Source organism: Phoenix dactylifera, chromosome 11 (assembly GCF_009389715.1).
Source record: "Phoenix dactylifera cultivar Barhee BC4 chromosome 11, palm_55x_up_171113_PBpolish2nd_filt_p, whole genome shotgun sequence".
NCBI classification, from domain to species: Eukaryota; Viridiplantae; Streptophyta; class Magnoliopsida; order Arecales; family Arecaceae; genus Phoenix; species Phoenix dactylifera.
This window is the reverse complement of record NC_052402.1, coordinates 11,403,820-11,421,018: the sequence shown is the minus strand read 5'-3', so window position 1 is coordinate 11,421,018 and position 17,199 is coordinate 11,403,820. Positions and strand designations below refer to the sequence as shown.

General features: G+C 36.8%; 2 protein-coding genes across 4 annotated transcripts; one reads left to right on the top strand and one right to left on the bottom strand.

The window, feature by feature from the left end:
• The first annotated feature begins 2,941 nt into the window (after nucleotides 1-2,941).
• LOC103713214 (probable E3 ubiquitin-protein ligase ZFP1) lies at nucleotides 2,942-10,418 on the top strand. Of its 3 annotated transcripts, XM_017844317.3 has the most exons (7): nucleotides 2,942-3,131; nucleotides 5,495-6,142; nucleotides 6,308-6,430; nucleotides 6,910-7,265; nucleotides 8,342-8,440; nucleotides 8,707-8,871; nucleotides 10,077-10,418. In XM_017844317.3, exons 2-7 carry the CDS (start codon nucleotides 5,566-5,568, stop codon nucleotides 10,221-10,223), a joined length of 1,467 nt encoding a protein of 488 aa, XP_017699806.2. In that variant the 5' UTR covers nucleotides 2,942-3,131; nucleotides 5,495-5,565; the 3' UTR covers nucleotides 10,224-10,418. The 3 variants fall into 3 exon arrangements, with proteins under 3 accessions (XP_017699806.2, XP_008798284.2, XP_038987531.1); XM_008800062.4 differs by having other exon boundaries at nucleotides 5,495-6,430; XM_039131603.1 differs by having other exon boundaries at nucleotides 2,945-3,048; nucleotides 5,495-6,430.
• A 1,746-nt stretch (nucleotides 10,419-12,164) lies between these two features.
• Nucleotides 12,165-16,293, bottom strand: LOC103713216 (ras-related protein RABA1f). Its single transcript, XM_008800065.4, has 2 exons — nucleotides 15,874-16,293; nucleotides 12,165-12,863 (listed from the first exon to the last, which is right to left on the bottom strand). The coding sequence occupies exons 1-2, from the start codon at nucleotides 16,089-16,091 to the stop codon at nucleotides 12,431-12,433; spliced, it is 651 nt and encodes a 216-aa protein (XP_008798287.2). The 5' UTR covers nucleotides 16,092-16,293; the 3' UTR covers nucleotides 12,165-12,430.
• Nucleotides 16,294-17,199: the final 906 nt, after the last annotated feature.

The following is a 17,199-nucleotide window of genomic DNA, read 5'->3' as shown; positions in this document are numbered from 1 at the left end:
CACATAACAGTGGTAACACAAGTACCCAGTACCTGGACACCAGGTTGATCTTTTTATTTGTACAATGACATCATTGAGACGGGTCACATTTTGTCACATACTCTACGGTGGGTTGCTCCTGCCTCAATGGTGAAAGCATCATCAGGTAAAGGATGCGACCGGCATAAGGAGATATCATCATCATTAAATAACAAACATTACCTCCATTTATTTCTGTTCCACCTTTTCACCACTTCTCTAATTGGGACCCCCGTTCTGAGCCCCAAATTTCTTTTCCATGGTTCCTTCTTGCCTCACAGGCCGCCGCATGCCTGCAAGTATCCCAGATACTCACCAATAAGACACAGATGAGACGGTGATTTGCATTCCTGGGAACATTCTACTTCTTTTTCTGAGCCCAAGTTAAATATGATATGAATGGCTGTGAGATTACGGATATATGTTTTCTTGCATGTATGCCAATCTTCATAAAACTATTTCGTTGAATTACATAAACCTAATCCACTTGACTAAAATCAAGTTAGATACTAATGGTGCAAGCAAGCAATTGAGGATGCCAAGATGAGAACCGAGTTCAGGGTATGGGCAATGCCTCTCTTCGCCACATGCCTCTTTGAGGCATCTTTTTTCCTTACCGTCTTTTTGTTTGAGCATCTCCATCATCTAATCTGAATCCATACCTAGAGATATTTGTTATTAGGGAATGTTCATAATATGTTCCTTGGATATGCAAATTCTCATGGATGATTGTGGTACGCTGGAATGTCTTGAGCAAGTCCGTATGGTTATTAGCTAAAGAGTATAATTCGCTATCTAATTTTGTACATGTAAGAATCGGTTTGCTAGTAGGGCTACATTGTACATCAGGAAATAAGTATCCATTTAGGATCGGCGGAATCGTCCTAAACCGGATGGTTCTCGTCATTCCGAACCGTTCTGGCAGTTGACCGGCATTGTTCCGACAACGAAAATGAAATTTGTGTCGAAGAAGGAGAAGGAAAGCGAGAAAAAAATAACGAGCAAGAAAGAGAGAAAGAGAGAGAGGAAAAAATAAAGAAAGAGATAGAGGCCGGCCAACAATATTTAGGGCTACATTGTGCATCAGGAAAAAATAGTCAGGACGGAGGCCTGCAAGCTGCAGGAGGATGCTCGTCCGGGCTGTGCAGCTGGAAAACAGGATGATTTCTTATTTCGTTTGAAACAGTATCGATTCGTGGACATTGGATTTATCCCATTACTCACACCCTTTTGGCACCTTTGCATTGTTAAAATAAAAGCAAACACTTAGCATTCTTCCACCTTGTGGGCCCCATCCATGAAGTCGACTTAGAAATGCTCCTGCTGTCACTCACGTACCTCCCGTCCGACGTGGCCCCTACGGCCGTCGCCACTTTGGCTCGTTTAGAGTTATCCGAATAAAATTATAAAAAAACACTATACTTTAGCATTTTTTTTAATTTACAAATATCGTTACAAGCTTTACAACCGGTTTGTGTATTTTATTGAGTGTTGCAATATTAGCTTGCCATCAACTGGACGTCCAGTTTTATTCTTAAAATATTTTCTCAAAAATACAGAAAATTTTAAAAATAATATGAAAAATAGCAACAATAAGGTAAAAATAATATGAAATAAATTAAATTAAATCAAAAATAATAATAATAATAATAATAAATTCTACCATCTTTCTTCTATCCAAAACCCCTTCCCTCCTCCCCGTTCCTTTTTCACCTCCCCGGTACTCTGAGGTATTTTTTTTTCTTATTATTATTATTTTTCATATTATTCTTAGAATTTTTCACATCATTTCAACAAGGTTCTTTTAATAGTAAAATTGAATGGCGGTTGAGAGTAGGCCCGCATTGCAATATTTTATAAAGTACTTATATCCGGTTACAAAAATTAAAATAATTTTTTAAAATTTTAAAAACACTAGAAATTTTTCAGTAATTAAGCTATAGAAATTTTCTTTAAAAATGATTTATTTATGAATAAAATTTTCTCTCTCTTAAAAAAATAGTTACTTTCCTATTTTTTACATGTAAACCTTTCAAAATATATAAAATTATATAAATACATTGTAAAATTGCTATTTGCATGTATATCATCATATAATACTTATTTTGTATATATATTATATATTTACTTTCTTTTTTATATATATACTCATATCATTTAATGCCGTGAAAAATAAATAATTCAAAATTAAAATGACTGAAATATTTTTATGTTAGACATGTAAAAAGAAAACTTTATATAGATATATATACAAATAGCAACTTTGCAAATATATTCATGCAATTTCGCATATTTAGGAGGGTATATGCTTAAAAAAAATAATAAAAATAATCAATCCAGTAAAGATAATTTATTAATAAAAAATAATAAAAAAGATTAAATTATGTTAATACCAACTTTTATAGAATAAATCATGTTGCTTTTATAAAATTCTCACCTAAAAAATAAACAATAACTCAATAAATATAAATCACTAAAAGTTATTTTATAAATCAATTATCTATAATTAATTTAAATTCGGTATGCTTTAAATTTTTAAAATAATGAAGAATACATAGATATCGTAGATTCAATAATAATAATTATATTAAAATTAAATAAAGAATAGCGTTACCAAAATAACCATCTCATATTCTAATTTGACTGAGTCAAAATCTTAAAAAAAAAATTGACAATATGACTCGATTTTTTTTTGACTTATCGATCCAACTGAATCATAAAAAATATGACAAATTTCAACCAAGTTATGAGTTTTTTTTAGTACATACCCTTCTAAATATGAGCAATTGCATGAATATCCATAAGAGTATTTCAATTATTTTAATTTTAAATCATTTATTTTTAACGACGTACAAATAAATATGCAATATATATATACATACAAATGGTAATTATTTTATGGTATTCATGCCATTTACGGTATACCTGCATTTTTTTTTTAACACTTTCGCTCTCCCTCTCTATTTTATCCGTTCCTCTTTGCCTCTATCTCTGGACCAATTTCGAGGCGATCGTGGGTCTCTGTAAGAGGTTTCGATTCGGAATCTTTCTTTCGCTCCTCTAATTTTTCAGCAGCGCTTTGGGGGAATTCAACCCTCCTTTTCGTTTTCCAGGTAATGATCTGTTTTTCTTTACTTTTTTTCTCGAATTTCTTTGCTTTCTTTGGAGAAAAGGGAATCTTTCCGTATGCATTTAGTGGGATTAGTAAAAGAATTCGAATTTTTCGAGTTTTTTAAAGAAAGCGCTGGTTTTGAGATCAAAGAAGGTGATTTTGGGTTGCGCCTGGGGCTCTTCTATTGTCGGATGATCGGACGGACGCTTGCTGTTTCTTGAATTTCTATTTTTGTATCAATTTTTCGCGAGAAATTGTGCGTAAATTTATGATTGTTAGACAATTTTTATTTCAATTACTGCTAATAATTGTGAAGTTTGTGGCTCAAATTCCTTTCTTGCAATGAATCGGGTGGAATTAGTTGGTGGAACGTTAGAGAAGGATTAGAAGTAGTGGAGTTAGGAGAGGAAGTGATGGAATGAAAGGAGCATGCTTTCTTTGTGACTTAAAAAAAAGAAAGTATATAGGGGAGGCTTAGAAGGCATGAGGTTTGGAAAAGCTCCCTGTGTTCGATGACAACGTTTTCCCTTGGGCAACTCAACAGTCTAATGGTTGTATTGATTTGGAGTAGAGGACATTAAGGAACCGTGGAACATATTATTGTCCAACCAGGTTCTACTCTCCAAATTTTATTTTTGATCATCACAAGCGATAATGGGAAAGCCTCCATAATTTTATTCCTTTCTTCATACTCTTTTATCATTTGTTTGTTAATAATTCATTTATACCAGAGACTCGAAACATGTCATTTACAAATTTCATCTTGTTTTACAATAAAAGTTTGTAAGGCTGGTTATATAAAAATAACCTTTTCCATTGTTTGCTACTATGTTCGACAGTTTTGATCTGATTGTCAGCTGTCTGGTTTAGCACAGTGGTTACGAATTTGAAATTTATTACACTACACTAAACATCCATTCAGTACCGACCATGTGACAATCCCCACCACATATTTATTCGCAAACTTTTACAGAATATCTACTGATTACTGCTAGGTTTTATGTCTCCAACTGCATATGCGTATTCTCCAGTCCTTAATCCATGAATTTATGTTCTTAAGAATGTCATCTTGCACATCCATTCACATGTTATGCAACCTTGTGTAGTTGAATGTGAGGAAGGCTGGATATGATTATTGTGGTGCCATTTTAACCCTTCGAACTTGGGTTGTCAGAAATTGAAATTCTTGTTGCTTAACTTGTAGGAGCCTGAAAATAATTGAATCAGTAGGTTCTGTTAACAGAGATAACTTATAAGCTCTAGATGTGGGCAAAAAAAAAAGATGAAAGATAAGTTCAATTCTCTATGGTATTTGTAGGTGGATGCTGAGAAATCTTGCCTCTTGAGTTTGGTGTATCACACAGGAAGTTCAGTAAGAATCCGTGCACTTGGATTTGGAGTAATGTACTAATTGAATGCATGACATCTTTACGAATTAAGCTGCAAAATATGCGAAGTTGTTATTTAGAGGTCCGGTTGGTTTGGTTGCATTTTGATCGAGCACTTAAGGTGAATCCATCACATAGAGGCAATAATCACATCAACGTAACTAGGATTCCATCTATGTAGCTAGATTTTTGCTAACATTAGTTTTTAGCTCACCAATATGACAAATGTTTTTATAACAGAAAAACTGTATCTGGATAAGAAAAGGCATGTAAATAGTACCATATGCTTTGTTTTACACATAGAACAGTTTTATCCATTACTAGACATCCATTCTGGTAGTATTACTGTGCCTTAAAGACAATGCACTTCAGTTTTTGAGTATTCAAAGATTGATTGACTGGATAAGTGTATTGGATGAAAGTCTACCTTAAAAGTAGAAGCCATTTGTTGAGAATGAAACAGAAAGGGGTTATGCAACCTCTGATGAGGGGAGAAAATAATAGAGGTCGAAAATATTAGAATCTGAAAGCTCAAAAGATGCATGGCTCACCATCTGTGTGGCTGCATCCATTTGTGAAGATATTCCAGAGAGTTTATTTCAGCCGCTAGCCACTAAATACTAGGAAAAAACATTGGTCCTTGATCTTATGTCATTTAGTGTTATGGTGAATGAGACATTTGAGGGTAGTCTGTCACTTCTCCACTGTTTTATTTGTTTGACGGTTCTTTGCTATACTGTTTTTTCATATATAACTGCATATGCAATGGTTGTCTCACGGAAAACCTTAATATGTGTTCATATCGTGTGTTTGTCCCTTAAAATATGTATCCTATTGTCTCTATATTATATGCGAGTCACTGAAAACATACCTGTTATACCCAAGTATATTATGGTTCCAAATTGATAACTATCTCTCAAGTATTTTAATAAATTTCATTAATTCTTGTTCCATTTAAATTTGTTTTTGTAAGCAGAGACTGATCTCCAGTGATGAAGACCAATACTGATCATTAAATTTTGGAGGCACAAAAGTTATATTGCACATATGGGACAGAGAAACACAATGTGCACACATCAAATGGTGGATCTGGAATCAGAACCAGGCTATAGTGATCTTCATCCTGATCGCTGCATTCTTCAAGGCAACATTCTTGACTACCCAAGCCAGAATATACATCCTTCTCTCTCTGCTTCAGGAAATGTGGCAGGTCTTGACTGCCATCAATTTATAGACCATCCTAACAGAAGCATCTATTATGTAAACCAGTATAATAATACTCAAAGTCGTCATCCAGGTCCAAATCTTGATGTAGGTGTTGCTGCTCATACAAGCTTTTATCATCCTTGTATTTTACCTTCATTTTCCACTGTCCCTCGGAACACTGCTTCTGCCAATCACCTGCCACCTTTCATCAATCATCAGGCTAGTGGGATTAGTGTGGATGAGCACAGTAGAAGTAATCATTTTTCTCAGAGTGTGAGAGGATCCTGCAAAAGGAAAAATACAGAAGCAATTCCAGGAAACTTTTACCATGCTAATGGGTCTGCAAGCTCAAGTTTATCTTCAACATATCTCTCCCAAAATTCTGGAGAGACACATTGGAAGGAGCCATATAGATCTGGTATTAATTTGTTGGATTCCACAACTTTCAATCCACCCAATTATCAAGTTAGCAGAACTTTACCAAGCCTAGAAGGATCTTTTAGAAGTGTGAGGAACGGATCTAGTTCCATCAGCCTTCCGTCTGAATATGCATTTGTACATCGTCTTAATTATTTACTTCCAGGGAATCATATGGGCCAGTCCTTTCATCCTGCCAGTAATGCATGGGTGGCACATGTTGGCAATAACATTTCTGATGGAGGATGTTCCAGTTGGAACTACAGTTACACGATGCCTGGTTTACATGGTAATCACTTTATTTTCAGGAAACTGCATCATAATCAATGAGTATTGCTCAACTAGTTCTTCATGAAGGCTTCAACATTTAATATATAATTGGCAAGATCTGCTGTTTTGCCTGCATAATTTTGTGTTACATTCAGAACCTTATTCAAATTTATTCAATAATTTTGCTATGGGGGGGCGGCTTGCATTTCATGTACGCTTTTATTCCATAGACTTCTTTAAGAGATTGTGTGGATGGGTGGGGTGGACGTGGGCTTTCTGTTTTTCGCTCATTGAACTGACAAGCTAACTGGTATTGAATAAGTTTTGAATAAGTTTCTTGTATTTCACTTAACTGATGACCCAAAATGATGAGCCAGATAATATAGAAGTGAAAAGAAGAAGAAGATTTCTTAACAAATTTATATAACTATAATTTAATCTGAAGCCTTCTCGTATATGTAACTCTTTCCTAACCAAGATTTTCCTTGCTTTTGATAGGTAGATCTGTCAGTTCAGAGGCTGTGGAGATGGCAAATATGAGCATGCAGGGATACCAGGAAATCTCATCCAGTTTGCATCCTGCATCTTTACCTTATTTTCAACAACATCCACAACCTGCACAAAACATGCAAGTTCAGAGTCATAGTCATACAAGAATACTGGCTCGTCCTTACCACCATCCACTTAGCCATTTGCAACCCAATAATCCAAATCCTTCTAATAACAGTCTCCATTCAGGTTCCAGATTCCCATTCTTTCCATCAAATGCTGAACCAATCTATAGGCCTTCTGGGCAGCTAGCCCAGGCAACTCCAGTAGTTAGCCATGAAAATGAAAGGATCCTAGCATCAGAGGTGAGTCTTCCCTTTCATTTTCTGCTTCCTCATACTCGGCGTTTGGGTAACATGGCATAAAATGCACAAAGTTGCATTTAGTTATTAGCTCCAATATTTTGAAACACTTTCTTTGTATTACAATAACGAAATTTGGAAATGTGGAAGAGATCCAGCAGTCACTGAACTATCTAGTTTATAGGAAAACAGTATTCCTGCTCATTTTATTATTTTTTCTGCATTCTGGTTCCCAAGTTTGTAATGGTTTGATCATCTCCTGTCTTTTTTTCCCAGTTGTTTGGCATGCCCAGTGGTATAGAAGTATGAAACTTAAGTAATTACTCCTATTTTGCATAAGTTCAAAAAGTTAGCTATTATTGTATCTGGTTCCTGTTGGGATAGGATGTAAAGAAGTGATGCACAATTATTTTGCCCTGTTGAATTCTGCCTGCTGAGATCTCAGGAAGTCAATATGAGGATGTAGAGGCTACTTCTGAACAGCCACTTAGTATTCATTTGTGGTATCTATCAGAAAGCAAACAGAAGCAAGGTTCACTGTTGGTATGCTGCATAATAAGGGAATGTGGAGGTGCATGCTTGCCGCTACTGAACAAAGGGTGCTTTGACAGGGATTCTACAATGTCTATGTGTTTGTCCAACTCTGAAACAAGTCCTTTAAGAATCAATAGACTGAGTATAGAAAATCATGTCATTTATTTATTTATTTATTTTGGGGGGGTGGGGGGGAGTCTTGAGGTGCAGGGGAATAACTGATATCAGGGACTTATGTGCTAAAGAAAACACACCCACGATGAAATGAGTTGATGCAACAAGCAAGCATATGTATCCCAAAACTTGTTGATTATTGCATAGATGGCCTCGCGAGTTCGTGATCTCTAGAAAACCCAGATTTTTGCAAGCTATGGTTCATATTGACTTAGCTGACATGCGATGAACCTTGGAACCAGGCTCATCACTGGATGACTAACCTCTAGAATTATTGCTATACTTCATGGAACATAATTAAGCTCCACCTTTAATTTTCTACCCTCAAAGAATGGTGAAAACTTATTTGTATGCTTTTCTGGTTCATGTAGGGTCCAGCTTTTGAGGAACTTTCAGGATTTTTTGGAGCAAGGAATATCATTGATGATCATCGAGATATGCAATTGGACATAGATGGCATGTCTTATGAGGTAAATGAATCATGTGGTTTATGGGGCTTCTGGCTTGCTTCTTGCACCCGTAATAAATTTAGTCTGAAATCACACACTTTGAGAGAGTTGTTCTGCTTACATCTGCAATCTTTTACTTTTAGAAGGTTGATAATGCATTTGAGGAGGTACTATACCTTGCTTTCATTCAAACATGAAGCTATAGCCAGTGGCATTGCAGAATGACTGCAAACTTAGATTTATCGCTAGTAGTTTTAGTAATATCTAATTCTCTGTAACCACTACAGGAACTGCTAGCCTTGGAGGAGCAGATTGGAGATGTCAACACCGGCTTAACAGATGAACTCATCTTAAAGAATCTGAAGACAGCCATGCATGTTCCACAGATGTCCTCACTACCAAACCAATCACTCAGATTTGCTCCAGAGAACGATGCTTGTGTCATATGCCAGGTCCTTTTTCTTGGTACACTGTAGTATAGTTACAAGTGGTGGACATAACCAACAAGCACTATCCTATGCATATGAGATCAGCCTTATGAATCAATTAAGGGCCTGCTTGGGAGAAATCCCATGGGATTCAACGGGGTCAGTCAAGGAAGAGGAGCCTGGAGAAGAAAGATACCAGTGAGAGGGTTATCATGGGGGTCGTGGGGCACAATCCCAGTGGGATCAAAAAATACCTCACAAGGTGTAAAAAATACCCTGCGAGGTGTTTTTTTTTTCTATCCCGCAGGAATCAGGCACAAGGACCCGTCCGGCTCTCTTGGGCGCCATCTCTTTCTTCTCCAAAATCCCATTTCCCAACCAATCTTGCCAGATCCAGTAGGAAGTTTCCAAAGATGCCCTAAGAGCCTGGTTGGGAAATCCAGGTTGATTCGGCTGGATTGCCTATTGGATTTATTGAGTGGGAATTCTATGTGGATTAGACCAACCCATATAAACACATAACCCATTTTGCCCAAATCCTGTGGGAGGCAAAAAAAAAAAGACCTCCATAGATCTTTTTGACCTTTATAGTCTTTTTTTTCTTCCTGTAGTCCAATAGGCCCATAGATGGAATTTGGACTAAGATTAGGATGGACTTTTAGAGAAATATTTGCTGGGAAAGCCTATAGGCCCGATTCACATAAGAAATCCAGCCCCAATCCTGCTGAATTTTCCAAACAGGCCCTAAACTGGGAGAACTTCCTGTAGGAAGTTGATCTATCTACTGCCAAGGAATCTATGGGCAATATAAGACTTGACAAGAAACTTGCAAGGCCAGTTGGCAGGATGAGAGACCTGACTTAACTAGTGGCATGATAGGGAAATGCATCCATCTCTAATATGAAAATTGTTAGAGCTTATTGAACACTACTCCCAAATCCTTGGTATACATAATTGTAGCAGTTTGGGTGCTAATAAACCAGCTTTAGATGTTGAAATATACTACTGCACCAAATTAAACTGCAAGTATCCTTATGACAACTCTTGAGTTCATAACAGCCCAATGATACAGTGCTGTTCTGTATTACTCAAAATTAGCCATTTCTAGGACCTTGAACAGATTTGCACACTTCAGCGTTTTTCCATCTCAGTGAATCGAGTTTCTTCTTGTTCTTCTTTTTCTTGCTTCTTCTTCTTCATTGATAAGTGACAGTTTTCTGGGTTTGCAGGTGGGATACGAGGAAAAAGAGAGTGTAGGAATATTGGATTGTGGTCATAACTACCACGCAGAGTGCATAAAGCAATGGTTGTTGGTAAAGAACTTGTGCCCAATTTGCAAAGCATCAGCTTTGACCGCAGATAAAATAGATGGATGAGGAGTTTTGGAGCAGTATCATCGATCTATATGCTTAAGAAACTCATTTATGTTGATTTTTGTATATAGGGATGGTGGAAAATTCTGCCCTCACACCTTTTGATGGCCCTCTTAGTTGAGAGGGAAAACTTTGATCCTTGTAATTCTATAGAAACAAAATGAAATTATTTTGTCCAATTGCAGAATGTTTATTTCCTGTGTCTGGTGTTTAATGCATGACTACGAAGTTTTACAATTTGCATCCAGACCATTGCCAGTGAGACTGCTTTCAGTTCCTTCATAGCTTAACGGTGGGCTGTGAGAGACAGATGTATGGTCTTCCAACAGCTGATCATCTAGTGAGAGGAAGCATTAGGGCCTGTTTTGGATGTGTTGGCAAAAATTACCAGAGAATTGAGGAACCGTAGAAATAGTTTAATGCTGTCGGAGAATACCAGGAAAAAGTTTTAACCATGGTTTGGTTTGCTATTTGTTGTTTGGCTGACTTGGTTCAGTTTGAATTTTTTTTTTTTTTTGCCAGTAAATTATGAGAATATTGTCATACTCTGTGACTTCCGCTTATGATTTAGATTGTCAAAAGAAATTTGATTTTACAAGCAGGGTTTTAATGGAATAAAATAAAATAAAAATTTTCATCTTTCTTGACAAGGAAAAATCCAAATGCTTAACTCCTTATATGGTTATATCCATTCCATATCAGATCTTGGTCTGCTTCAGCAAGAAACTTGGCAAATAATGGTGGTAACAGTTGCATAGAACCAAGAATTAATATGCGTAGAAAGGTGAGAAATGGTGATAAGAACTAATAACTTGGCAAATTAATATACATAGAACGAAGAATGTTGAGAAATAGTGAGAAGAAGTGGGACGAAGAGAGAGAGTGAGGGGGAGAGAGGAAGAAAGGTGAGGAATAATAGTGGAAGAGGTACAAGGGAGCGGGAAGAAGAGAGTTGGACAAAGGGTGAGAAATAAAGATTGGAAGTAGGAGGGGAGAAGCGATAGCAGAGAGGGGGAGAAACTGAGATTGGAAGAGGAAAAGGATGGGGGAGAGGGCCTGGCCGTCGGGAGAAACTATGATTGAGAGAGAGAGAGAGAGAGAGAGAGAGAGAGAGAGAGCCAGGCCCTCGAATTCTTCCCATGGATGTGGAGTGCCAACGTCAACACGTAAGAGGAGGATGCGAGACTTCTGTTTCAGGCATCGACACTCACATCTCATAGCATTTCGCTGCTTCATCTACTCTCCTGTGAAGGGCAGTTTAGTGAGTTACTAGAACATCATATCTCCAACATATGACTCTCTTCTTGAACCTTAACTTCATTGTTACAAGTCTAAATTAACAAACAAGAGTATTTTATACCAAGCAGAGGGCAAAAGCTGAACAGAATTGGGAAGGATAAACTCTGATAATATTTCAAGATTTCACAAAAATTTGGAAAAAGCTGTCTCCTTAGAGAGTCAAGCTTGCCTTCTCCCGCTTCAACATCTTCCACAAACAAACCACACTTCTTTTGACATTTTCCAGCTGCAGAGTTTGATCGATTAATACTTTTCAGGCACCCTTCAAAATAATCTTATTAATCATTTCCAACTGAATCTTAACCATAAACTGCCCACCGCATTCAATCAATGAATCTATTGTCCCCTAAGTAAACCAGGGTTTACCCGATCACTCAGAAAAGCAGCAGAAATATAAAATATATAACAAAAAATTCCAAAATCCGTATAACATAATCAGCTTTATCTGGAAAATTTAATGCTGGAGGCGAATCAAACTTTAAGTTTCTCAGGCTTATACAACTTCACAATTCAAAGAGAAAAAATAGCAAGACGCAAGCCAAACTCAATTCATCTGAAATGTGTAATTGTTTAATGGGGGATAAAAAGCCTGAGTGTCCGACCAATCATTTAGCCATAGAAGAAATTTGTAATGGGTACAGGGTATTCCAAGAATCCAACGATTGAATGCAACAGTAGCTTGTATTAATCAAAAGCAATAGCAATACATCAAATGAGAAACAAAAGTCTGAATGCAACAAAATGACAAACTACAAAAATTAAATCCTAATCTCTAGCCATCTCAGGCAAAGTTTAAACACATTCAAACCATGTAATCACCAGCAAAATTTCTGTGTGAGGAGAAGCATTTTTTAAGTGAAATTCTCCAGAGTTTCCCTAGATCACAAGATCAATTAACTTGTTACCCAGACCTAAACTGAGCAGCAACCAACTTTTTTCACAGCAGATACATCGTCCTTGGTTCCCACATTAATGGTCTGGCCCTTAGGCAATGCTGCTGGATCATCTCCAACATCAAGTGCCTTCCTGCTGACCACGCGATAGATCTGAGTGAGCACTTCAGTGAAGGAATTCTCCACATTCATTGCTTCCAGAGCAGATGTCTCCATGAAGAAGGTGTTCTCCCTCTCAGCAAAAGCCTTTGCTTCTTCAGTTGAAACAGCTCTAAGGTGGCGCAAATCAGCTTTGTTCCCGACAAGCATTATTACAATATTGGAATCTGTGTGATCCCTAAGTTCCTTTAACCATCTTTCCACATTCTCAAATGTGACATGACGAGTAACATCATAGACAAGGAGTGCACCAACAGCTCCTCGATAATATGCACTTGTGATAGCTCGGTATCTATTGCAACAAGAATAAATGAAAAGAATTTGTTAATAAGCTGCATATAGGCAGACAATGTGAATATTTATTAATAATACTATAAGGCAATATATTACACAAGTGTGAGGATTGGCTGATAATGAAGGTAAATGGCAGAAGATTTCAATAACAACAGTAATTTGCCTACATAAAGAGCAACATGGCTCCGCACTTCACAGTCCAATCACTCTCTTAAGTAGCATTAATTTGTGTAGGACATATTTGACACAATCCAAAGAAAATTTCAATTTCATCAGATCATCTGGAGATCAATTGCTGTTCCTACATGAGGCTAACCATAAGTTTACATGTTATGCATGCATGCCGTTCATTCTGAAACACCTACTTGGTAGGTAATCTAAGCACTTCTTCTTTCTAGCAATCCCCATTTTTTCCTCAAATGACGATGTAAATTGATCCATAGCTTCAAACTATTTCACTGAAAAATTCAACTTCTCTATGTTAGACAATCATGAAAACTGCTAGGGTAATTCTCCTCTTGATTGGGTGGACCTCATAAAGAAGCTTCTTCAAGGGCATTTTCCATGTCTAGGTCTACCATATCAAAAAATAGATGTTCAGGTTTTGCTTTTTAACCAGCTCTTATGGTCTTGGATGGAAATATTAAATTGTTTTTCCAGATAACCTTCCTTGTTATCACTTCCAGGTGACTTCTTTCCATAAACTGGCCCAAACTCTTTTCTTATGAAGAGCATGTTCAATCAATTTTGCTAAACTGCTTAAGGATCTATCCAGTACAATATGTTTTGGAAAATAACAGAACTAGAAGCCAAAATATAAGATGATATAAGAAAAATTTAGGTCTTATCCATATAAAACCTCACTGTAGAATTTCACGAATACAAATCAATTCAGATGTGAAAAGTGACAAAACAGATTGGCCAAAACATGTGCCTAATGTCTAACGCATAACATGACTAATTTCCGTATTTTTCAATATTGTCGTTCCAAACCCTTAAGCCTAGTTTGCATTGCAATTACACCTCCAATTTGCATTCAGAAACAATTGTCTGTAATTAATAAAAACTAATCATTATGCACCAAATCAAACTAATAATTCTATGGCATCAACAAGTAAATAACATAACCACACCAAATGAAACGGTTTTAAGGAATATCTCCTAGATCCTCTATCATTTTCTTTGCTGAATCTAATGGTTGAACTTAAAGATACATTTTAATCATCTGATTATGTTAACTTAAATTTTCAAGTCACAGATGTTATATATCTTCTCTTTAGAATCTGTCATAGGTTAAAAATGTCATCCCTTCTTGGAGTATGTCTAATGTATCATTGTTCATCAGAGTCTCAGACATCAAGGTTTAATGGCTCACCAGTCAATGAAGGAGAGAGGGAGAAACATGTAAGGATTTAATTGATTAGTATAAAAAGTAGAAGCATCTAACGTGATTTTAAGCTTTCAACAATCAGAAACAAAATTGACATAGTAAAATATGATAGTTTAACGTGAATAAAGTTTTCTAGTATATTTTTTCTCATTTTTTTCTCAGGTACACTGAGATTTTTTATGTTTATTTTTTTTTATAGAAGTTATCTTATCTCGACAATTAGATGTTGGATGCATGTATCATTTCTTTCTTTATGCATTACAACTAACGATACATGCATCTTAATATATTTTAGAAACCTAGATGAAGATGGAAAAGAAAACAAGCAATAAATGATCAAATTAAATTACTTCATACGATGCAACATAAGTAAGAGATTTGGCAAGTATGACGATTGGAAAAAAGAATGTTCTCCCACTATCAGAGTCAAAATGAGACCAAGCTTCATCATAAGCATACTGTAAGGTCTACACAATATTAAATCTTGTTAACACTAAGTCAAAGTCAGCCAATTTCAATGCATTTACTTGAAAATTGCATACAAGTTGATGTGAAGTAACAATAGGGATTACAAGCAAACAATTAGAATTTGAATTGATTTTTGTATCTAAATCATTTTATTTTTCTTATTTGAGGGAAGACTGCTTTGTTTTAAAATCATGACTAAGAAATCCTTCTAAATGATCACCATGCATCACTTTGAGCACAATGGTAGATTCTTGGTTACTAGATTGAATATCCAGCCTGTTGGACAAGGTCATTTTCCAAGCAAACTATGTACTAGTTTTAGAATCACTGGAGTAACATTTAGATTCTATAGAACTATGTATGTATCTATTAGATACTGGGTTGAGACTGGCAGATTGCTTATTTTTCTAAGCGTTCCTCAGCTGAGGGTGTTATTGAGTTCAATGACAAAAGAAAGAATTAGGACTGGAATAAATTTCTCCAGAAATGATGGAGGAGGCTGGTCATCCCCAAAGTAATTAATACCCTTTCCCTTTTCCACTCTTCCATATCACTTTTTGTCCCTTTTTTTTTTTGGTGAATCGGCTGCTCACACTACCCTAGCATGAGCACAGCCACTTTTTGTCTTTTAGTTGATCTAAGTTTGATACAATCATATCACTAATTCACTATCAAGTGCTCCGAAGATTAGTTATAGAACGTAAACACATCGTAATTCTCAAAGCAAGAGAACATATCAGACATATCAGATCTGATTGCAATTTTTTCCTAGCTCTCAAAGGAAAGAAATTGAGCAGAAAGAATTCCAAAACCAATTCCCTATTCCGTTATACTGCAAGAAGCAACGGATTCAAGAGAATGCCAACAGATACAAACCGGACACGGAGCACCATCCAAATCAAGAAAAACAGAAAAATTCAAACAAGAATTGATCCACAGCACCTTAAAATTCCGACAAAAAATTAAGAAATTAATGGATCTGGCAAACAAAGCCATATCCGCGCCCGATCCGATGCCATAAAATTTAATAACCCAATCAAATGAACACATAATACGAATGAACGAAGAAGCTAACATCGGATCCGACGAGACCCAACCTAGATTGAGCGGAAGAAAGCAAGGAGGATATCGAGAGAGGTAAAAATAGGACCTTTCTTGGCCGGCGGTGTCCCAAATCTGGGCCTTGACGACCTTGTCTTCGACGTGGATGCTCCGGGTAGCGAACTCGACGCCGATGGTGGACTTGGACTCGAGGCTGAACTCATTCCTCGTAAACCTCGACAGCAGGTTCGATTTCCCCACCCCCGAGTCCCCGATCAGCACCACCTTGAAGAGGTAATCATAGTCGTCGTCCGCCCTGTACGCCATTCCTCCACCACCAACGCCGCCGCCGCCTTCCAATCCTTCCCCGGCGAGCAGATCCGAGCTCCCTCCGCCACCCTTCGCTTCTCTCAAAAGAAGAAGGACCGGATCATCACCGTCGTGACGATTCCTGGCATAGAGAGAGAGAGAGGAAGAGAGAAAAGATTCGAAGATTTGAGGGAAAGAAAGGAGATGGAAAAGAATAGCGACGTTAGCTTGCCATCGATGGGCGCTATGAATGTCGAAACGGATACCGTTACAATGGCCCGCGGTGAACCCTGCATCCAATGGTTGTTCTTCGCTCGCAGCGCACTGGTGTCTGATTAATGAGCGATCGGGTCCGTCGGATTCATCGGTACACGTTAACACGTACTCCTTGCGTAGTGCCCCCTGTAGAACTTAGAATTAGAAAGGTAATCGTTTTCTTAACAATCCATCAGTAGGTTTACCTGTGTATTTAGAAAGGCTAATTGAGATTAGGTATGAGATTAGACTCGATCTACAGGGACGATGATTGGATTGGGTCAGAATACAAGGGGCTATGGATCCTAATTTTATATTCTGGATGAGATTGATGTATGTCTACATTGGTTTAGATATCTATATCTGAAGTGGTTTAGTTAATCTTTGGATTGGATTAGGCCTTTCATGAAGAAGTGATCATCTCTTTGTAAGTATATACTAATCTTCAAGAGAATTTTCTCAGAAAACATTTTAACTATATTCATTAACAAGAAAATTAACTTGGGCATTGCTTCTAATAGGCTCTTTTAATTGGTACCCTATAGGATGACAATTGTGTGATATTTTATGCTATCGAACTATTTCTCAAAAAACAAAAAAAATAAAATAGTGTTGATACTCTTATTCAGGAGAAATCAAGAAAAAATTTAATAGAGCCAAATAGATATGCAAGGGCTAATCATAAAAATCGAATATTTTACCACCAAAATATATTTTTTTGTTTCTTATTTTTTTATTGTAATTAGAAAAAGTGGTAGGGAAAACACACATGCAACCAAGCACGAAAATGGAATTAACGAACAGAGCAATATTTTCCAGCATGGAATAAAGGAGCGAAGGATGTGTAGTAGAACACAGTTACAAGAGGAAA